The sequence below is a fragment of the Myxine glutinosa genome, chromosome 8, assembly GCF_964187855.1.
Source record: "Myxine glutinosa chromosome 8, kmMyxGlut1.1, whole genome shotgun sequence".
Classification (NCBI taxonomy): domain Eukaryota; kingdom Metazoa; phylum Chordata; class Myxini; order Myxiniformes; family Myxinidae; genus Myxine; species Myxine glutinosa.
This window is the reverse complement of record NC_136268.1, coordinates 72364750-72389586: the sequence shown is the minus strand read 5'-3', so window position 1 is coordinate 72389586 and position 24837 is coordinate 72364750. Positions and strand designations below refer to the sequence as shown.

The window sequence follows — 24837 nt, the reverse complement described above, 5'->3', positions numbered from 1 at the left end:
TATATATATATATATATATATATGTATATATATATATATATATATATGTATATATATGTATATATATATATATATATGTATATATATATATATGTATATATATATATATATGTATATATATGTATATATATATATATATGTATATATATATATGATATATATATATATATATATGTATATATATGTATATATATATATATATATATGTATATATATATATATATATGTATATATATATATATGTATATATATGTATATATATATATATATATGTATATATATATATATATTGTATATATGTATATATATATATATATGTATATATATATATGTATATATATATATATATGTATATATATATATATATATATGTATATATATATATATATATATGTATATATATATGTATATGTATATATATATATATGTATATATATATATGTATATGTATATATATATGTATATATATATATATGTATATGTATATAATATATGTATATATATATATGTATGTATATAATATGTATATATATATATATGTATATGTATATATATATGTATATTATATATGTATATATATATATATGTATATATATATATATATACACACACACACACACACACACACACACACACACACACACACACACACACACACACAGACTTGGCATTTAATATGGAATAATTTTTTTGTGGGGGTGAACTTACTTTTCAAGATGTCTTAGAACCAAAAGTTCATTGGAATTATGTTGAAATTATTCTAGATTTTGTTAATGTGACCTTTAAAAGAAACAAAAACCACATTTGACATTTCGAAACAAATAAATTGATCCTTGAAAGTGATGTAAACTGATATCGAACTCAATTCGTGCACAGTACTGTGTTAAGCTTCTGTACGTTTTCCAGAAGTATCTCTTTATTTTGCACATTAGCCAAATTTTTTTTTAACAAAAACAAAAGTTAAATTACGACTGGGATTACGGACAGTAAAATTACAGTTCAGTACTTCGTGTAACCCCCACGGACATTCAAGAGAGCACGTACACATTGAGGCATGCTGTTCACGAGATTTGCCAAGGTTTGGACAGGAATCGCTTGCCATGCAGTGACAATAGCCTGCCTGCAATTCACGCACAGAGGTCGGCTGCTGGTCCAAGTGGTCGATTTGACGCGTTAATTCTGCCCACAAGTTCTCTATCGGATTCATATCCGTGGACATGGCAGGCCACTCCATATGCTCTACACCATGGTCAGCAAGAAAGTGTTGGATCATGCGAGCACGATGAGGCCATGCATTGTCATCTTGGAAGACAAAGCTTCCTCGAAAGGCTGCACGAGCAAATGGAAGTAATGGTTCTTCCAGAATGGCCCTGTACTTGAACTGGTTCAGGTTTCCATTCAGAACAACCAGGTCAGTTTTGCCCCCTGCATGAAAAGCAGCCCAAGCGGTCACCCCACCACCTCCAGCTTGTACTCTTGGCACTATACAATCTTTGTTATAGGCTTCATGCACTTGTCTGTGCACTCGGACACGGCCATCTTGACGATAGACCAGAAATCTAGACTCGTCACTGAAGATCACGTGATTCCAGTGTCCTGGCTGCCATTGACGGTACTCTCTGGCCCACTGCAATCGGCGCTGGCGGTGTTGTCTGGTCAGGCATGGCTTTCTCAGGGGACGCCTGGCACGATAGCCTGCTTGAACCAGTCGTTGGTTGACTAGCCTTCTGGATACAGGCACATTTGTCAGTTGCTGCCACTCAGCCCTAAGCCAATTAGCTGACTTGGTACGGCCATTGCGGACTAACCGGTGCAGCTGGCGATCATCCCTCCTTGTGGTTCTGCGGGTACGTCCTGGCCTCGGTATTGGAGTAGGGGACACCCCTCTGAGCATTTCGTTTCAGGATCGTTGACACCTGACCTTGAGTGATGCCATACTGCTGAGCAATAGCACACTGTTTCATGCCGTAATTTCGTAAAGCCACCACTCCATGACAAACAGCATTGTCAAATTGACGGACCATCTCCAGAGGAAGCGGCAATAACTTTTGGAGACGTGCAGCAGTTGTTTTCCACTAATACAGAACGCAACAACCCTTGTATACCCGACTGTGAAGCCAATCATCAAATGCACCTGTCCGTACATTTTGCCACGCCACCTGTGATATAATCCTGTTGTTGAATTCTTGCTGCGACAGACAATCAGTGACATGGTTCTTTCAACAAATAAATCACCAAAGTGTAAAATAATCTCACCAGATTGATATACTGAGTTAAGAAAGTAAACCCAAGTCAAGAAAAAAAAAATTCCATATTAAATGCCAAGTCTGTATATATATATGTATATGTATATATACAAATACATATACATATACACACACATACTGTATATATATATATATTGTTATGGATCTCAGAGACGGCACTCCCCTTAGCAAGGGGGGGGTTAATCCCCTTGGCCTGTTAAGCTGGCCGTCTCTGGTTCTGGTACTTGTAACGCTCTTTTGCAGTGTGGAACTGATCAAGGTTATTGGTCAAGGTTTTCTCCCGAATACCTTTACCAATCCCTCCGCAAAACAGGGAGACAAGTACCGCTCGAACCACGGACAAGATGGTATTTGCCGAGCGGTTTCGCAATCCGCGGTTCGAGTCGTTATCAATTGACTCAACCTGATTCCGAGCGTTGGCCAAATCGTAGCCACAGGTACTCAATCGAAAGAAGGGACTAAAGCGATCGGATGAGAATGAAACCAAAGAATAAGAAGGAACAGGTGGAATTTATTAATTATATACAAAACCAAAGAAGAGGAGGAACGAAAGTAATTTACAGGAGAAGAAGAAGACAGAGCAAACCTTAAAGTAATCTTATATTATACCCCAGACAAAACGAACAGACTCACACGACAGGGAGAATGGCAATGGTAGGGATGCGCCAGGGAGCGAATGGTCCATGCAGATGGTAAGGATGCGCCAGGGAGAGAATGGTCCAGGCAGATGGTAAGGGATGCGCCAGGGAGAGAATGGTCCAGGCAGATGGTAAGGAGCTGGCAGGTCCGGGCAGCGGCACAGCGTTGAGGTTCACTCCAGGTTCACGCTCCGGGCTCAAAGCGAACAGCGGCCGGCAGCTTCTTGTCTCAACAACCGGCGACAATAGGGCCCTAGAGAGGTCTCGGACTATTGCCGCAATGCGAGCGCCCCCACGTCTCTCCCTCTCCTCTCGGTTCGGCTGGATCACTCATCTGCCTAAGCAGTCCCCCGCGCCCGCCTTTATTGCTGTGTTGGAAATCAAGCTGCCGGCTCTGATGATCCGCCTACCGGTTGGCTCACCGCGGTGCTGGTTGGCCGGTAAGGGCTTGCTGACTCCACCTCTGCCGATGCGTCGACGTGCCACGCCAGTTCTGGTGGCTCCTCCCCCTTCTTTCTCGGCCCGACCGCATGGCCAATGGCGGCTGGTGGGGAGTTAGAAAACCACTCGCACCGCTTTTGAAGGGAACGTTGGAGCCTACTCTTATTTCATTAATGCAACGCAGATTCAACTACTGGGAACAGATCCTTAACTGAAACACATAATGAAATAACTACGGAGAGGTCCTATGGTTCGCTACGTGTGGTACATGGACTAACTAGGGTGCGATTTTTAACAAGCCAATTGATGGGAGTATTTACAGGGGAACATTTATAAGGGAATGCATTTACTAAAATTTACTAGTGAAGGTTCTAAAAACCGTAACACAGCACCCGTTTTCCCTCTCGGGTCGTCTCGACCCGAACTAACTTTACTTGCTGTGACACTCAGGTGTAGTAGCCCTCAACTATTAACCTTACCCTGAGTGCGACAGTTTTAAAAACAATTAAGTATGTTCCCCTACTGCGTTGCATCCTACCTAACAGACTCACACCCACAGGACAACCGAATTGTGGAATTATTCTCGAAACTACACATAAAGCCGGTGGGGAGCATTATTTACAAACACTAATTTGTATTTACACTGCAACCCAGGACCTGTCATTTTGGGAGACAAAAAGAAAGATGTGTTTGAAAAGAGAAGAGCATGCATTGCACTGCACCGATACACCATACTCAAGTGCCCGGGGATGCACAATTGATATTGCAGTGCACCCCCGAGCACAAGAGCACCACAAAGCACCAAAGCACCATCAGCACCAATAAGCAGCAGAAAAACACCCAAAGCACCACCCAGTGCTCATTGCACACATAAAAAAAACAACAAAAAAATGTTGACCGGTTCTTCTTGCTTCTGCTCCCTCTGCTGGCCGATATTTCTTCCAGTTGTCCTTTCTTGGGGCTTGCTGCCTATTTGCAATAATAAAAAGGCACAAAACGCATCCATTTTTATTTGGAGCCTAAAAGGGCCAACTATGGGTGGTCCACCTGTCGGGCAAAAGGGGCCACCTCACTGTGGTCCGCAAGCCAACTCTTCTCTGGCCATCATGGCCGGTCCCAGCAGAGGGGCCAGGCCCCAACACGTGGGGTCCATCAGTGTGTGGTGCTTAGCCACAGAAACGCGTGGTCCATATGGTGGTGCTAAGCCGCAAGTCGTTCGGTCCATAAGGTGGTGTATCGATCCAGGCAGGCTGTGCAGCGGCGGCTCGGGCACACAAATGCGGCTCCTGCACACTTTCCCCTCAGTGCCCAGAGAGCACGGTCCATGGGTGGGGAAGGAGGACAAAGCAAAGTTAGCGGGGTGCAAGGGCGTGAGGGTACACATCAATACAAGGCAATGCAGAGGTGAGGTGTGCATGGGAGCGAGCGGAGAAAGCTCGTCCCTATCGTACGTCACCCCCCCCGTCACCTAATCTACCCTTGCCCCTTACCCCATATTTACACAACTCTACACATTTACAAATTCCGTCTCTACTGTCTCGTCTTCCCCATATCTCCCCTAATTCCAAATTCGGCCACAATCCTTCTAACCAAATTTGCCATTGATTCAAATTCCTCATCAATTCCTCATAAGGAGGAAGAGATGGAACAACCAAGCACAATGTCACCCCCACGTCATGATGCGTCTCACCATTCCAAAACATTCGCAAAAATCACATGGTGTGAAGTCTTGTCATCACCTCAGGTGAGTGGATGTAGATGGTGCGAGGAGATTTCAATCCTAACTATCCTCGAAATGACTAACACTTTTACTCTACCCGGGGTCTTTCCCTGCAAAACCATTGGCCATCTTACTCTATGCGGTTCTAAAAACCAATTCCCACTGACCATCTGTGGCGCTCACCAATTTGGGGTCTCACTCCCCCGATTCAACTCCCTGTGCCTTCGCACAATTTCCGGGCTGGGTCGTGTTGCTCACCAGCAGGTCCACTCACCTGCACACCTCCGCCACTGTAGTTGCCTCCGAGCTTACTTGCTCCTTACCCTAACCTATCTACCTGGGGAAGGCCCTCTGGCACTCTCCCCACTCGGTGCCCTCTCTGGCACTGGGCTACCCGGGTCCGTCCTCCGGATCCTCGGGCCCCACTGAACAACTCTACTGGCTCCCAGAGCCCACCTGCGGCCTCACCTGGCCGACATCCTCACAGTGGCGGAGTGCCCATTCAACTACACTCACTAACAGGCCACACGCCCAGCCATTTCCACTTCACTAATGCACCCATCCAAACACCATTCTACCACACGCACCACAGATGCCAATATCCAACCACAATTTACCTACTCCCTCTACCTACTTTTAAACTACCCTCCCCGGATACTCGTGAAAGGGGTCCCTCTTCCCCATCCACTCCTTTCGCACCAACCACTCCACTCCACATATTCCACACTACTCACTCCACACCATCCATTCCATACTCCATTCCATCTATTCCATTCAACCATTCTCCACACACCTGTACTTCACTTACACACCTGTGCTCACACACACCTGGTGGCTCTTGCACCTGGTGGCACGTGCACCCGTCTTCCCTCCAGGACCATTCGCTCAATACTACGCACTCAACTCACACTTTTCACCATACGCTGCTCAATCACCTCCTTCACACACACTGCATCATCTAAGCTGACTACCCCCCTTCTGAAACTCGCGCTTCCCATTCGCCCCTTATACTACTGCGCTCCCTCGTCGTTATAATCCAACTAATCTGCTACATCCCCTCTACAGGTACAATGTCGCTACTTAACTCTACAGTTCCATATGGTCATCTTTCTAGGTCCCTAACAATTATCCAAATCCTCCCTGGCTTGGTTTTCACCGCCATAACCCCATAACTATTGCTCATGTGCCCGGTCGGATGGGAGGGATGGTGGATTTGCCATCCCTCTACATCGGGCATCTCCCACTATCAATTTTGCCCATCCAATTTTTTTTGCCAATCAAAATTTGCCAATCATCTTCGCCAATCAAATTTGCCAATCATTTTGCCAATCCTATTCACTATTCCCAATTTCGAATCAAAACACTGTCATCATCACAGTCCATTAAACTTGAGCCTCTCGGTACGTCATTACATCATTAAAACTCGGCTTCGCAAAGCCGAGCAATGAATTCGGGTGGTTTGGTTGCCTGCAGGTTGGGTCCATCCGGCATTAATTTCAGGGGAGGAGGTTTGGTTGGGCCAAGGTTCAAAGCACCATCCTGGCGCGGGGCCCCTCGCTCCCAAGCGCGATGGGCCAACCTTGCCCGGGTGGAACGCCACCACCACGGGGGGGGGGGGGGGGGGGCGGGGGGGGGCGCCGTTCCGATCCCTCCTACCTTCCCTCGAACCGGGCCGGTCTCCTTTCCCGGCAAGGCCCGGACTCGACCGTGCGGGACGGGGGCCGGCCCGGATCGTGCGCGGTGCTCCGAACAGGAGCCACGCGGCACCGATCCCCGCCGGCTCCCGCAATACACACAGCCCTGCACGGACCAAGAGCTCGCGTCAGTTAAACGTCGGTCTAACCGCTATCCCGTTTAACGTCAATGCCTTTCTCGCATGCTCACACGCATACGCGACCCCTTTCACACTCACCAAACCCGGCGCTCCAACGCCGCTCGTAAATCCCACGCACTTTATTATTGCAATTTCTCTTACACACCCCCCAGGTACACTCATTTCGCTCACAGACTTCGTTACACACCTGACCACCGCACACCTTGGCACACACTCGTCGTTCACACACTTCATCAACACACCTCCTCGCGCCCACTCCTCGGTCACATCCTCTGTGACGACCATGAGTGTGCACTGTTTTGCACACCCACTCATGCGCTTCAATGTGCCCTCCCGCACCCGCGCCACCACCAACTCACTCTCCGTGTCACTCTCACCACCACACTCTGTCGTGCATTCACTCACTCTCGACGGCACACTCACTCCTCGGCGCACACGTTTTCCTCACACGCGTGCCATTTTCTCTCACACAGCGCACCACGGACCTCCCACAAACGCCCGCGGTATGCTGGGATCCCAAGCGCGTGAAACTTCTTTTCACGCCAAACATTCTCCCGCAAAACCTCTTAGCACCATATACCACCTTGCTCACCTTTGGGATCCTCCTCTCCACACGCACCTGCAAATCTTTATAAGGATTAGCAAGTACGGCATCAGGATGTGAATTCAGACTTTGGACATGATCCATTTCTTCCTCCGATTCCATTCCTATCTCTGCCGTCTCTTCAATCCCAATTTCCACTACTGCTTCGATTGATTCGGACTTAATTTCTTTTTTCTTTCCCTCGACGACCGCTGGTCCGAATAAAATTTCCTTTTCTACCTCGGTGGTCGCCAGCTTCCCCATACCCCGGGTCGCAATTTCTATGCCCGTCCAGTTACCTGCGCTCTGCTCCGCCTCGCTCAACCCGCGCTTCTGAACCCGCGTTACCTCGTCGCGTACCCCCGCGACCTCTTCGCTCAACCTGCGGTTAACCTCCCTCTCGGCTTCCCCTACCTCATATGTGGCCTTGTCCCTCGCTAACCCCTCATTTACTTCCCCGATTTGGTTACCCACGTCCTTCAATTGGCCCCACAATTTTGTTGTCTAATTGCTCCAATTTGCTGTCTAATCGCTCCCCCACTCTATCTTCCAATCCTCCAATTTGGTTTCCCAATTTCTCACTATCAGCCCTCATTCTGCTTTCCATTCCCTCCGTTTTGACTATGAAGGCCTGCATTTGCACCATGAATAGGCCCCAGTCCACCGGTGCCGTGGGCGCGGCTGCCGCGACAATGTGCGCGGCGCAATTTTGTGCCCCTCCTGTAACCTCGTGCAAGGCGCCGCCATCTTGTGCGCCTGCAACCCCCTCTACCGCATCCTCATTGCTCTCCTCCTCCCTGGGGTCCTGGGTTGCCTCTAACCCCTCATTCTCCCCTACCGGCACCCGGTCACCTTGATCATCCATGGCACGACTTTAATTTAGGATGTTAAACAAAATTTCGGCCGTTCGTAATTTCGACCAAATTTCTTTTTCCCGATGGACAAAAAAAATTGGTTCGGGTCCAATCCCACTCCTCGACACCAATTGTTACGGATCTCATATACGGCACTCCCCTTAGCAAGGGGGGGGGGGGGGTTAATCCCCTTGGCCTGTTAAGCTGGCCGTCTCTGGTCCTGGTACTTGTAACGCTCTTTTGCGGGGTGGAACTGATCAGGTTTATTGGTCAAGGTTTTCTCCCGAATACCTTTACCAATCCCTCCGCAAAACAGGGAGACAAGTACCGCTCGAACCACGGACAAGATGGTATTTGCCGAGCGGTTTAGCAATCCGCGGTTCGAGCCGTTATCAATTGACTAAACCCGATTCCGAGCGTTGGCCAAATCGTGCCACAGGTACTCAATCGAAAGAAGGGACTAAAGCGATCGGATGAGAATGAAACCAAAGAATAAGAAGGAACAGGTGGAATTTATTAATTATATACAAAACCAAAGAAGAGGAGGAACAAAAGTAATTTACAGGAGAAGAATAAGACACAGAGCAAACCTTAAAGCAATCTTATATTATACCCCAGACAAAACAAACAGACTCACACGACAGGGAGAATGGCAATGGTAGGGATGCGCCAGGGAAAGAATGGTCCAGGCAGATGGTAAGGATGCGCCAGGGAGAGAATGGTCCAGGCAGATGGTAAGGGGCTGGCAGGTCCGGGCAGCGGCACAGCGTTGAGGTTCACTCCAGGTTCACGCTCCGGGCTCGAAGCGAACAGCGGCCGGCAGCTTCGCGTCTCAACAACCGGCGACAATCGGGCCCTAGAGGGTCTCGGACTATTGCCGCAATGCGAGCGCCCCCACGTCTCTCTCTCTCTCCTCTCGGTTCGGCTGGATCACTCATCTGCCTAAGCAGTCCCCCATGCCCGCCTTTATTGCTGTGTTGGAAATCAAGCGGGCTCTGATGACCCGCCTACCTGTTCGCTCACCGCGGTGCTGGTTGGCCGGTAAGGGCTTGCTGACTCCAACTCTGCCGATGCATCGACGTGCCACGCCCGTTCTGGTGGCTCCTCCCCCTTCTTTCTCGGCCCGACCGCATGGCCAATGGTGGCTGGTGGGGAGTTAGAAAACCACTCGCACCGCTTTTGAAGGGAACGTTGGAGCCTACTCTTATTTCATTAATGCAACGCAGATTCAACTACTGGGAACAGATCCTTAACTGAAACACATAATAATGAAATAACTACGGAGAGGTCCTATGGTTCGCTACGTGTGGTACATGGACTAACTAGGGTACGATTTTTAACAAGCCAATTGATGGGAATATTTACAGGGGAACATTTATAAGGGAATGCATTTACTAAAATTTACTAGTGAACGTTCTAAAAACCGTAACAATATATATACACACATACAGTAGTATGATTCTTGATTGTTTCTGCAATAATACCACAAGTCAAATATAATAGAAAATATTAGATTTACGTCTCATGATGACTGGTTGTTTTAACTTTCCTTGTTACTTGCAAAATCGAAGATTTTTCAAGTATATTGGTCGGTTGCGTTTGTGGTTCTGTCTGTCGGTGTGTCGGTATGTTTTTTTTTTTTTTGTATACTGAATCGAGGCTCGTGAAAGAGCTAACATTTATTTCACAAACAAATCAACCAGACAAACAAAATATATAAAAAGAGGGAGCGGAAGACAAGATGGGGAGAGAAGGGGAAGCACACAAACATAACATTTGAGAGCAGGGAGATGTGTGGGAGGGAGAGGGCTTGGGGGGAGGAGGCGTGGGAAAGGGGGGGGGGGGTGGGAGAAGTATAAAACACAAGGACACCAAGCGATAATTCGCCCACTCTCTCTCCTTCTCAGAAAACACCGTATAATAATATATATTGCTGAAAATTCCTCTGACAGCCACACTCCCTGGGGGTTAAAAACCCGATCAAAATCCATGTCTGAGTCAAACTAACGTCCGCTGGGGGTTAAAAGGGCTAAAATCCTGTTCAAAATCCATGTCTGAGTCAAAGCCACACCCCTCCTGGGGGATAAAAGGGCTAAAACATTGTTCAAAATCCATGTCCGAGTCAAAGCCACACCCCTCCTGTGGGTCAAAAGGGCTAAAAAAAAAACCCGATCAAAACCCGTGTCCGAGTCAAAGCCACATCCCCTGGGGGTTAAAAGGGCTAAAAAAGAACCCCGATCAACACCCGTGTCCGAGTCAAAGCCACATCCACCTGGGGTTAAAAAGCAGTCAAAAACCCGTGTCCGAGTCAAACACACATCCCCTGGGGGTTAAAAGGGCAAAAAAAAACAACAACAAAAAAAACCCCGATCAAAACCTGTGTCCGAATCAAACGCACATACCCTGGGGTTAAAAACCCAGTCAAAACCCGTGTCCGAGGCAAAGCCACACCCCTCCTGGGGGTTAAACGGGCTAAAACCCTGTTCAAAATCCATGTCAGAGTCAAAGCCACACCCCTCCTGGGGGTTAAAAGGGCTAAAACCCTGTTCGAAATCCATGTCAGAGTCAAAGCCACACCCCTCCTGGGGGTTAAAAAGCAGTCAAAACCCGTGTTTGAGTCAAACCCACATACCCTGGGGTTACAAACCCAGTCAAAACTCATGTCCGAATCAAACCCACATACACTGGGGTTACAAACCCAGTCAAAACTCGTGTCCGAATCAAACCCACATACCCTGGGGTTAAAAACCCAGTCAAAACCCGTGTTCAAGTCAAACCCACATCCCCTGTGGTTAAAAACCCAGTCAAAACCCGTGTCAGAATCAAACGCACATACCCTGGGGTTAAAAACCCAGTCAAAACCCGTGTCTGAGGCACAGCCACACCCCTCCTGGGGTTTAAAAGGGCTAAAACCCTGTTCAAAATCCATGTCAGAGTCAAAGCCACACCCCTCCTGGGGGTTAAAAGTGCTAAAAAAAACCCAGATCAAAACCCGTGTCCGAGTCAAAGCCACATCCCCTGGGGGTTAAAAAGCAGTCAAAACCCGTGTTCGAGTCAAACCCACATACCTTGGGGTTACAAACCCAGTCAAAACTCGTGTCCGAATCAAACCCACATCCCCTGTGGTTACAAACCCAGTCAAAACTCGTGTCCGAATCAAACCCACATACACTGGGGTTACAAACCCAGTCAAAACTCGTGTCCGAATCAAACCCACATACACTGGGGTTACAAACCCAGTCAAAACTCGTGTCCGAATCGTGTCCGAAATACCCTGGGGTTAAAAATGTCTGTTTGTTTGTTTGTCTGTCACCGGCCTACAGGTCACAATTCTAAACCGATCATCACAAAACTTCACCAAGTTGTATAGGTCGTCCCAATTGAGAAGCCTATTGTTTTTGGGGTCAAAACGTCAACATGGGCCAAAGGTCACCAACTTTGCCAAATTTCCAAAATCCTCAATTTTCATCCGATTGACTTGAAATTTGAAGAGGACTTGCATATCTGGTCAATGAATTCAACCACAAATTATATTTTAGGTGAACATAGACCAAAAGGTCAACATAGATCGAATTTCTAAAATCACCAATTTTCATTTGATTGATTGAAATTCTAAGAGGATTTACATATATGGTCACTGAATTCAACCATCAACTATTTTTGAGGTCAACATAGGCCAAGTTTTTAAAATCCTAAATTTTCATCCAATTGACTTGAAAATTGAACAGCATTTGCACATTGAGTCACTAAATAGGGAAACCAGCTATTTGAGGTTAAAAGGTCAAAGGTCAACTCAAGGTCAACCTTACAAAATCATCATTTTTCATCTGAAAAATCGTCACTTTTCTTTCTGTTGACCCGAGCTTTGATCTAGATTGTCAATTTTAATCTTGATGAAATTTAATTTTTTTTCTTGGGGGCGGGGGGCGGATTTTGCAAGTATCGTGCTCCGCATGACGTCTTCTTGTTTTTAACTCGACTGGACTACCGTCCAGTTGAATTCATCACATACTGAACCCTCCGGCGTCCGTCGTCTGTCTTCGTCATCGTCGTCTGTCAGCTGTCGTCCATTAACTTTTCGACGTTAACACTCCAGCGTCCACAAATATCAACCGATTCTGATAAAACTTGACCTGCAGCATCCTTACCCCAAGGACCAGGTTGGTATTACATTTCAGCCCGATCCGTTGAAAAATGGCGGACTTAGGCGACCATTTTGTTTTTGGTCATGAAAACGACGTTGACACTCTAGCGTCCACAAATATTAACAGATTTTGATCAAACTTAGAATGTTTAACCCTTACCACACAAGGTAGGTTGCTATTGCATTCCAACCCAATCCGTCACAAAATGGCCGCCATAGCCCGCCATATTGTTTTCAGCTCGGAAACGAAGTTAAGACTCTAACGTCCACAAATATTTATGGATTTTGATCAAACTTGGTGTGTGAGACTCTTACCACACAAGGTAGGTTGCTATCGCATGTCAACACGATCTGTCACAAAATGGCCGGCATATACAACTATAAGGATACAAGGACCTTAAAATTATTACACAAGGTTGTTGGCTTTTCATTTGTCAAATCTAGTACAGACAAGTGACCTACTTTAAAGTTGTCCAGTCAGTTCAGTTGTGTTCTGCTTCCCTGGAAGCTCTAGTTATTTTTATCTGAGCAGGTGCTCATAAAAAGATATTTATTTCGCATTGCTGATGTAATGTACAAACTTTTTGAAATGCAAGATGTCTGAAATGGTCTATGTAGCAGTGCCTCCACCTGAGCAAGGCAAACACTATGAAAAACAAAAATGGATGGCCCATCATGGCAATACATTTTGTTCTAGCACTAAGCAATATCGATGGGTGAATCGCCTTTTAAATGATAATGGTTATAACCACTGCCTAGTTTATTTGGCTCCTGAAATTGTCTTGAGATTGCTCAAAATTGTAGTGGAAAGATTTTTCAGGTCGAGTTGCTGATGTTGAAATTAATGGCAGGCATCAGCACATTGTCCAGAAGACTGTGTAGGAAGGTAATGGTTGCAGGTAATTAATGTTTTTTTTTGTTTTGTTTTTTCCTGCGTGTCAAGTCTGAAGGCTATGGCTATGTAAAAGTACAAGTTGCGAGATTGAATTTTGCTTTCTTCATTGACCATTGTTTCTTGTGACCTTTCCCCTCCCTCTTTCTCTCTCACACAGCCCCAACGATTCCTCATTACGGTGCCGACGCGCTCATTGATTGCACCGATACCACTGCCACGGTGCTGCTCAAGCCTGCGTTGGCACGTGGGGCTCCCATCAGGTAATGATTCCAAGCTCAGCCAACGAATTTGTTGATCGGTTTCATTTTTTGTGCAATTTACAGTTGGGATTTATTCTGTGATTTTCTGTTTGTTGTTGTTGTTCATTGTTTGTGAAATGTGCTTAAGAGTGTCTCTTAAGGAGCATAGGCAAGATGCGTATTTGAATACCTATACTCATTACCTTACCTCTGCCACCAAAGGGGATGGAGGTTATGGTTTCACCTGTGTCTATCTGTCTGTTTGTCTGTCTATCTGTCTGTTTGTCTGTCTGTCTGTCTGTTTGTCTGTGAACAAGATGTCTCAAAAAGTTGTGGAGGATTCGGACAAAATTTGGTTGAGAGGTGTAGTGTATGAGACAAGGAGGAAATGATTACATTTCGGCGAAGATCCAGATCCGGATCAGGCGAGTAGAATTTTAAAGTGATTCTTCACTATTGGGAGATGGGGCCAAAAACGATATATACCAGGATATCTCAAAAAGTTGTGGATGGATTCAGACGGAACTTGGTGGAGAGGTTGCGTATTTGGCAAGAATTGATTCCATTTTGGTGAAGTTTTAAATCCGGATTTGCATCAGAGAATTTTTTTTTTTTTCTTTGGTGATTCTTCACCATTGAGGGATCGTGTGAAAAGCGATATATAACATGATATTTAAAAAAGTTGTGGACAAGTTATGACTAAACTTGGGGGATGAGTTTGTTAGGTGACAAGAACAAGTCGATTAGATTTTGGTTCAGGTCCGGATGCAGATCTGGCCTATCATTGGGATACAAAACATAAACTGTTCAGCCTGGTGGAGGTATGGGCTCTACCGAGTACCGTTCTAGTTTGGATAATCCAATGAAGCCATGCATTTTATCTGACAAAATCTGTGGTTTCACAAACTAGTCATATCACTACCAGACCAATCTATACCTGTTTAGCAGAGATAAGCCGAATAGATTTGTATAACCTGCTCAAGACCCATCACTGAGTGCACGCCTCTACTTTTATTCTTCATTTTTCCCGTCTATGGAACCACTTTCCATAGGCTCTTCTGTCTCACTCTTCCTTCCAGGGCTTCAAGCCAGCAGTGCATCGCCACCTCTCATCATCCCTAATTCTGACGCATGATCTTTGTTACACCCATTAACCTTTCCTATTCCAACAATCTTACTTTCTAGTTTGTTTCATACTTCCGTCCTCTCACCTCCTTCCTCACCCACACTCGTATTTTTTTCATAGATGTCACCTATTTTTCATGATAGTTGCCTTTATCAAGTCGAGGTCAAATAAGCTGTGCTTCTTGCAAATTTCCAACACTTATGGCCTAATACCAGTATTTGATGCCATACATTTGTGCTGTTTGCCTCGTCTGATTCAAGCAATGCTGCAAGTCTACAAGTTCTAGTCATCTGTATAATGGCTGAACATTCGGCAAAAAGCATCATCATTTACATAATGCACTCTGTGTAAATGGTGATTTACCAGTCTCTGGGGAGTTTCCGGGGTTAAAACCCCGGCGATGTCATATCAAAGACTTTACGAATGGTAGGTGCTGCTTCCTTGCTTGGCTCTCAGCATATAATAAAAGATGGAACACACACTGACAACCATGGCAACCAGAGAGCAGGCTTTGTGGGCCGAATGGCCTCCTCCTGCATTGAGGTTCCTTGTAAGGGAACTCTTTAATCCAGCAAATGGATGTTTTTTGAAAAATAAAATGTTTTGTCATATTGTTCCTATCTGAACCCCTGTGTCATGATCCTCAAAATCCAGTGTTCAAATCCCAAACATCATATGTCTTTGTCCATTTTTTACTCCATATAAATGTAAAATCCTCGGAATCCATACAAAAAGACATTGATGTCTGTTGCCATTTTTCCTGCATGTGATTTTTGTATACAAGCTCCATTACGAGTCGTTGATACAATGCAACAACAAAATATTATTTTTAAACACTTATTTATATGTGAGTTCATATAAGAGCTTGCATTTCAAAATGAACACTGAACTCCACTTAAGGATTAAGTGGTAGGTTTTGGCATCTTATTAATGAAACGTAGAGTATCCAAGTGCTATTTAACTAAACTTGTACATGTCGACGATGGCTGAGAACTATTTCCCTTTTTCGTTTATTTTTATACACAAAAAGCTCATTATTGATTATTTTCATGTTTGCTGAGCAATGAGTTAGAGGCAGCAACAGACGAGTAAGGGTCCTAATGAGGCAAGGCAGGTCAATCCTATGTGAGATGTGCAGGCAGGAATTGGTAATTTGGTCAAAGTATGGAATAAATGTCTTGCTTCAGTTTGAAACTTGTACTGTTGGATGCTCAGTGTCCAAAGCAAAAAAATAGCACATTTGGATGCGTCGCCTGCCTGTGAAGCACTGGAATGAAATTTTCAGTCGAACTATTTGCTCGGGAAACAATCCCAGAAAAGCACTCCGATGCAGGCACAGCTATTGAACCTTTGTCAATGGCTGGATAAGATCGCGCTGGGATTTTGAAATGTTTTGTGAGCCCTTTTTTGCATGCACATCTCGTTAATATTGCCAAATGGCCGCTCTGAAAATCGAAGCATTTTGTGCAGAAATGTAGTGCCTTCTCGGCGCATCATGAGCTTGCCTATGAAACTGCATTCGTTGAGTAAGTGATGTGTCAACGTCTCCTGTCAGAGTGCCAGCTAACTGATTTATGGAAAAGTGTTTTGAGACCTTGTGAAGAAAAGAAGGTGCATTTGCATCTCTTGCCACATTAAATTTTGCTACATTTGACGTGCCGCTAAAAGACACCTAAGCTGAGTGGTACATTTTCCGCACACGTCAAGGAGAAAAGCAAGATGGTTAAACATATCCTTTACTGCCGCACTACCTGTGAGAATATGAAGGCTTCAGAAAAGTCTCGTCAAGAAAATAGTGACAGTTTTATGCGTTCTAAATGTGGAAATAGGTCAGGTGTCTATCCTACATGCTTGCTTGTTTTGTATTTGCAAGCATTGCTATGGAGAAGCCATTTTACATTCTCTTGCAGATATTTAGCTTCCTGCCTTTAACTCGGGTACAGAAAAACGTTGATCTGTTATACGACAGTACAAAACCCGTGAACAAAAATGTATCTGTATAAACTATTGCAAAATGTGGATAATGAGTTTTTCATTGCCTGAGCAAATTTGATTTTATCTGAGAAATGAAGCAAAAATACAGCAGGTACAAGTTTATTTGTTTCAGTATTACATGATGAAACAGCCTAAATATTTAAATTTTACCCATAGATCTAATCAACATTTAAAATGTGTTGTTGAGGTTAAGTTGGCAAATAGGAAATAATCTTTGAAAGTGCGATATTAAAATGCACCATCTTTGTGATAGGTACAAAATAATACACTCCTTCCATTTGTAAGATTTACCCGCATTTCTGATTTGCATAAATCTGAATATAATCAACAGGCACTGCATAAATAGTCAGGGAACCATGTCATCGCTGAGTTTCCGAGCATCATTTCCAATGAGGAATGAAATTTTGCTGTCAGCGAGTGAGCTCTGCTGTCAGGATGATTTCGGTTGTCATGGCCATCTCCAAATCAACTATGGAGAATATCATGAATCATGAAGTGGAAGACACTCTAGCAGACCATCAAAAGTCGATGCGAGAAGGAAGAGAACCCCGCAAAAGGGACGCGAAAGGCAGAGGGAGAAGAGTTCAGTGCCCCAGGCTGCTTGAAAGAATGAAAAAATATCAACGAGGTGGATTCATGGGGATCGTGTCTGTCCTTGTGCTGAAGGAAAACCAAGAAGATCATGGCTGTGGTCAAAAAGTAAGTTGTGGTTTGGGTGGTTGAAAAAGAATCAGGGCAACGGTCAGTGGATTAGAATGTGTGCAGGAGCTGGCTCCTTAAGCTAAGCCAGGTAGATATCAAAACCACTAAGATGTGAAATTCTTAAGATTGCACCGGCGTATCTTCAAAACAGCTTGAGCTGTTATCTCGCTGCGCTGTTATCTCGCTGCATTGACAGTGCTCCAAAAGAAAGGCTAAGCTAACATTTCTACCTTTGCCCAAACTTTCAAGCTTAGAGTTTAAAAACCAAGCGAATCATTGTACTAGAGGAATAATCAACGAGGTATAAATGCAGGCATCAATAATGACAGCCAGATATTGTACTAGGTCTAAAATAAATTGCGGAAGGTGTGGGGGAGGGGTGGAACTCTGCTCGCAATGATCGGTGGCAAACTTTTCTGCCATTCTTGTCCATATAATGACTATCTGGCTATTGGCACTGCATGCCACAGAGGAACGTCCTGTCAGGTCGGAGGCTCGCAAATGCGATATGCTTCAGCGCTGGAAACTTAGGTCCCACTAACAGTTGAAATCTGACGTCAAACTGCATTAAATTACCAATTCTTATCCTATCCCCAAGGTTCTGCTAATTTAGCGAAGCTTGTGCAGTGGAACGCACGCAGGATAGGCAAATTGTGGGGAAATGCTCCTTTATAAATAAAATTGAGTTTATTTATCTTAAATATGGGCATGAGGGTAGACAGGACAATCAACAAGTTCAGAACAGATCTGGCAGTCAACAGACACAGACAGGTGTGGGGGACGTGCAAACTTACAAACAATGAAAAAAAATACAACACTAAAACCTAGCCATACAATTATGGCACCGCAAACCAGAATCTTATTAACAAAGGGGAAGCAGACGAGGAATTTACAATTGCATGATGGTGTTCGGAAAACCACATTTCCAAGCTGGCCTCCAAAGCCAGTAGCCGACTAGGCATCCTCTGATGTGTGAAGTTCTTCCTTGGCTCAAATGAGTTTCTCATCACTTACAAAGCTTTCATCCGCAGCTTGATGGAGTACTGCTCTCCCTTCTGGGCTTGTGCTCCTGCCTCACACCTAACTCTGCTTTATGCTGTAGAAACCAAAGTTTTTAGGATGATTGGTATCTCCCGTGATGAAGCTGATCCTGAGGGCCTTTCACTCTCTCATCACAGGTAGGTTGGCGATTGTTCTATCTTCCACCAACTCCTCTCCGGCCTTGCACCTCCTGCTCTGTCTGTGCTCTCTCCCATAAATACTCCTGCAGGATGCACAAGACCTGTCAGCAACCCTCCGCTGATGAAACTGCCAAAATCAAGACCCTCTGCTCACCTTCACTATTTTATTCCTCTTTTTTTCCCACCTCTGGAATAAACTCCCACATTATCTTCAATCCCACTCCTCCCTCCCAGTCTTTAAAACAGCTGTTCACCACCATCTCATATCAAAACCCCCATCCAAAACCTTGATCTTTTCTACCTCTGTTAATCCACCCCAAACGCACCTCCTTCAAATTTCATATTTTCTTTTCTGAAACCCCCTGTAGTGTACATCTTGTTTATCCTGTGTACCCGCCCCGCGCCCCAGCCCTGTCTCTTCCACAGATGTCCCTGTCCCATAATGTTGTTGCATTTCCCTCTCTCCCCTTTTGTCTCCCGCTCCCTTTATTTTATGTTCTATGTGTTAGCTCTCGTACGAGTCTAGACTGAGTATACAAAAAAAAAATCCTGCATCAGTGTCACATTATCTTGTGGTGAAACTAATACAATGTAACTGTTTGCCTACTTATTGTGGACCATGCAAAGGCTGATATTCACACAGCTGCCTATGCTGTAACATACATCCATTATCGCTTCTGGGACATTTGTAGCCTTGTCATGTGATAAAATGGGTTAATAAGCAATTGATATTTGTTGGTGCCAGGGATAGCACCTTTCACTATGCTGTCAATGTACGTCGTCACATCTTTGCACCCTGATGAATGTCCTTAGGGGCCCAGAGTAAACATTCACTCTGCTGTTGGAAAAGGTGCTGCTCACAATGAAAGAGGGAGGGTGCAGTAATATATACAGACTTGGCATTTAATATGGAATATTTTTTTTGTGGGGGTGAACTTACTTTTCAAGATGACTTAGAACCAAAAGTTCATTGGAATTATGTTGAAATTATTCCAGATTTTGTTAATGTGACCTTTAAAAGAAACAAAAACCACATTTGACATTTCGAAGCAAATAAATTGATCCTTGAAAGTGATGGAAACTGATATCGAACTCAATTCACGGACAGTACTGTGTTAAGCTTCTGTACGTTTTCCAGAAGTATCTCTTTATTTTGCACATTAGCCAAAAAAAATTTCAACAAAAGCTAAATTATTACTGGGATTATGGACAGTAAAATTACAGTTCAGTACTTCGTGTAACCCTCACGAGCATTCAGGAGAGCACGTACACGTCGAGGCATGCTGTTCACGAGATTTGCCAAGGTTTGGACAGGAATCGCTTGCCATGCAGTGACAATAGTCTGCTGCAGTTCACGCACAGAGGTGGGCTGCTGGTCCAAGTTGTCGATTTGACGCGTTAATTCTGCCCACAAGTTCTCTATCGGATTCATATCCGGGGACATGGCAGGCCACTCCATATGCTCTACACCATGGTCAGCAAGAAAGTGTTGGATCATGCGAGCACGATGAGGCCGTGCATTGTCAGCTTGGAAGACAAAGTTTCCTCGAAAGGTCGAAAAAAAAAAAATTCCATATTAACTGCCAAGTCTGTATATATACAGTATATATATATAGTGTGTATGTATATATATATATATATATATATATATATATATATATATATATATATATATATATATATATATATATATATATATATACAGACTTGGCATTTAATATGGAATATTTTTTTTTTCTTGACTTGGGTTTACTTTCTGAACTTAGTATATCAATCTGGTGAGTTGATTTTACCCTTTGGTGATGTCTTCGTTGAAAGAACCATGTCACTGATTGTCTTTCGCAGCAAGAAGTCAATAACAGGATTATATCACAGGTGGCGTGACAAAATGTAAGGACAGGTACATTTGACGATTGGCTTCAGAATCGGGTATATAAGGGTTGTTGCGTTCTGTATTAGTGGAAAACAACTGCTGCACGTCTACAAAAGTTATTGCCGCTTCCTCTGGAGATGGTCCGTCAACTTGACAATGCTGTTTGTCATGGAGTGGTGGCTTCACGAAATTCTGGCATGAAACAGCGTGCTATTGCTCGGCAGTATGGCATCACTCAAGGTCAGGTGTCAAAGATCCTGAAACGAAATTCTCAGAGGGGTGTCCCTACTCCAATACCGAGGCCAGGACGTCCACGCAGAACCACAAGGAGACATGATCGCCAGCTGCACCGGTTACTCTGCAATGGCCGTACCAAGTCAGCGAATCGGCTTAGGGCTGAGTGGCAGCAACTGACAAATGTGCCTGTATCCAGAAGGCTAGTCAACCAACGACTGGTTCAAGCAGGCTATCGTGCCAGGCGTCCCCTGAGAAAGCCATGCCTGACCAGAAAACACAGCCAGCACCGATTGCAGTGGGTCAGAGAGCACCGTCAATAGCAGCCATGACACTGGAATCACGTGACCTTCAGTGATGAGTCTAGATTTCTGGTCTATCGTCAAGATGGCCGCGTCCGAGTGCACAGACAAGTGCATGAAGCCCACAACGAAGATTGTATAGTGCCAAGAGTCAAAGCTGGAGGTGGTGGGGTGACCGTTTGGGCTGCTTTTCATGCAGGGGAAAAACTGACCTGGTTGTTCCGAATGGAAACCTGAACCAGTTCAAGTGCAGGGTCATTCTGGAAAAAACATTGCTTCCATTTGCTCGTGCAGCCTTTCGAGGAAACTTTGTCTTCCAAGATGACAATGCACGGCCTCATCGTGCTCGCATGATCCAACACTTTCTTGCTGACCGTGGTGTAGAGCATATGGAGTGGCCTGCCATGTCCCTGGATATGAATCCGATAGAGAACTTGTGGGCAGAATTAACGCGTCAAATCGACAACTTGGACCAGCAGCCGACCTCTGTGCGTGAATTGCAGCAGACTATTGTCACTGCATGGCAAGCGATTCCTGTCCAAACCTTTTGGCAAATCTCGTGAACAGCATGCCTCGACGTGTACGTGCTCTCCTGAATGCTCGTGGGGGTTACACGAAGTACTGAACTGTAATTTTACTGTCCGTAATCCCAGTCATAATTTAGCTTTTGTTTTTGTTGAATTTATTTTTGGCTAATGTGCAAAATAAAGAGATACTTCTGGAAAACGTACAGAAGTTTAACACAGTACTGTCCGTGAATTGAGTTAGATATCAGTTTACATCACTTTCAAGGATCAATTTATTTGCTTTGAAATGTCAAATGTGGTTTTTGTTTCTTTTAAAGGTCACATCAACAAAATCTGGAATAATTTCAACATAATTCCAATGAACTTTTGGTTCTAAGTCATCTTGAAAAGTAAGTTCACCCCCACAAAAAAAATATTCCATATTAAATGCCAAGTCTGTATATATATATACTGTATATGTATATATTATATATATATATATATATATATATATATATATATATATATATATATATATATATATATTGTATATAACATAAAACCACCTTTCGAGGCCATTTTTCCCCACAAAGCAGGGGTTGGCCTTTTTCGGGAACCGTGGTTGTTGTTTTTTGGTCCCCTTTTTGAAGCAATGTTTTACGGACGGATGCCCTTCCTGACGCCAACCCTTTTTGCCGCCTTTAACGACAAACAGGGATTTACCAGTGAACTGGTACTCAATTAGCCGACCTCGGAAGGATGACAGGCTGAGTCAACCCCCCTGGCGTTAATTCAGCGATCGACCGGGATTCGAACCCAGGATCCGAGGATCCTAAGCCGGCACCCTAGCCGCTAGCCCAACACCAGGGTTCGATATATACTGTATATATATTATATTATGTATATATATATATATATATATACACTGTATATATATTATATTATGTATATATATTATATTATGTATATATATATATATATATATATATATATATGCATACGATGGATCAGCACGTTGCTGCATCCTGCATCCTTGGACGACTCCTCAGCACCTCATTGTAACAAATATTTGGCTGACCTGTTAAAAGCTGTATGTAAAAGGCATGAAAATATGTTATGAGTTATGGCATGGCCTGGTCTGCCAGCCAGACTATGTAAAATTGACACAGCTTCCAAATTTACCAAATCCATCCACACTTGGTCAAATGGCCATGTGCAGGCTCTGAGGCTGGCAATTGTGCGAACAGTCCATTGTACGCAGAACCCGATATTACCATGCTCTCGGCTCACACACATAAAATAAGCTCATACACAAAGCTCATACACATACTCATACACAAAGCAAAATAAATAATCATTGATAAAATGTAATTCTTAACCCATAACGTGCTGGATTTTCTGGTTAGTAGCCCAGAAATGCTTTTTTGTCATTAGCTTTTTTCCAACAATTAGAAGCAAGCTTTCATAAGTTACATTATACATTATACATTATATATTATACATTTATACAATACTAGCGAGATACCCGTGCGTAGCACGGGTGTGAGGACAGAAGCAAACAGGCAATGTAGATATGGCGAATGCTAAAGCATGAAACCAATAAATTCCACATTCCTGCAGCACCTTCAGTCGCACGTCAGACATGGACAGCAAGTTCGTGAAGGACTTCCATGAAAAACGTACCTGTTCGCAAACAAACGGGTACGTTCACGTAGAGAAACATCGATCGTGGGTCCGTGGTGAATCTGCATATGGCGATCCACGAAGTTCACGTTCAGAAAGTAGAAACCATCATGGCATGTCGTCATTCACTTGAACTCGATATCTCTTTTTTCATACCAAACAACATAACTCCAATCACAAATTAATCACAAAATAAATAGGTGTTACGTTTAGGTGTTTGAGGTGTTTGAGCCAATAGGTGTTACGGCCTCGGCAAGATCGATGGAGACAGCGATCTGTTGGCTTATACACCGCCCAAATATCTATGTGGTATTCTCTCATGTAGAGATTAATCCTACGTCGTTTGAACTTTGGCCGAGGTCATTATTTACTTTAAATGATGTTTATATACAAATCAAAAAGAAGATAATTGGTTTTGGGTCGTCCTTTCTGCATATCTCGTGGGATTGTGAGTTGGAGAGGCGGCCGTGATGGCGGGGAGGGGGTTGGCAATCTCTCAAGCAGGGATTCAACCCATGTCCTTATAAAAGGTCTTTGTCCGAGGTCACCGAGTCCGATCGGTGCAGCTGTTTATGCGGCACCCGGGAAAATAACGTTATGTGGGAGTCAAAACCTGAAAATGCTGGAGGCCAAAGCTGAAATTGGAAAAACAATATAGCCTATTATACCCGAGATCCCAGGATTACCCACTTAAAATCCCAGGATTACCCACTTAAAATATCGTTGCGATCGGTTCAGCCGTTTTTGCGGTACCTTCTAACAGATGGACAGATGGACAGACAGACAGACAGACAGAAGGACAGACAGACAGACAGATAGACAGACGGACGGACATTTGGTGAAATATTGTAAGATTATATTATATATTATAGAATATTATATTATACATTATTATATATATATTATTAATTATATTATACATTAATACATCGGTATTATACAATGTAACAAAAGTCATGACTCATTCTTTCGGTTGACATTAGCTTAAACTAATTTGCTTACAAATAATGGCTAGAACACACCCATATAATGACCATATTTGGTAGTGTCATGATCATGGCTTGTCGACCTGCGCATGCCTGTCACGATCGTGACCCGACACGCTTTATGGGTTAAGGGGGTGCTTGTGAAAGCACCACCCTGGCTATACCATTGTGAGGCAACAGACTGTATTCCTTTATTGTGTCAAATCTCATAAGGTGATGAAAGAGTTGATATAATTTGGATGTCAGTAAAGCACTTTTAGATCATCGACACTTGTGTTACATGGAAGAGGTGGCTGAGGAAATCCTCAAGGTAGCAGACTGACCTTTTGAACTGTCACCTTGGTTTGATTCCTGGCACAACTTTATCCATCCTGATACTTTACAACATATTGTTGCGGATCTTCGAAGCCCGTTCCCATTACAAAGGGGAGATTAACCCCCTTTTTCCCTCTGGGTCTTCAAAACCACGAGACCGAGTCACCACTTCCGGGCAAACGTGGAAAAGGGTTTCGGGACAAATTCACACGTACCTTTGGTACCCACGCTGCAGCGGAAGCGGGGATCGAGTCTCACATGAACCACGCGTAATTGAGTACGCCCGAGCGGAATGCGTACCACGTGACTCGTGCTGTTA

General features: G+C 44.1%; 1 protein-coding gene across 4 annotated transcripts in view; it reads left to right on the top strand.

Annotated features, from left to right (window-relative positions):
* LOC137415012 (receptor-type tyrosine-protein phosphatase kappa-like) overlaps positions 1-24837 on the top strand; it is a 566119-nt gene that overhangs the window by 222128 nt on the left and 319154 nt on the right. For all 4 annotated transcript variants that reach the window (XM_078783392.1, XM_078783391.1, XM_078783393.1 and 1 more), the window contains exon 11: positions 13534-13636. In XM_078783392.1, the coding sequence (XP_078639518.1) occupies positions 13534-13636 (103 nt within the window). The remainder of the gene's footprint in view (positions 1-13533; positions 13637-24837) is intronic.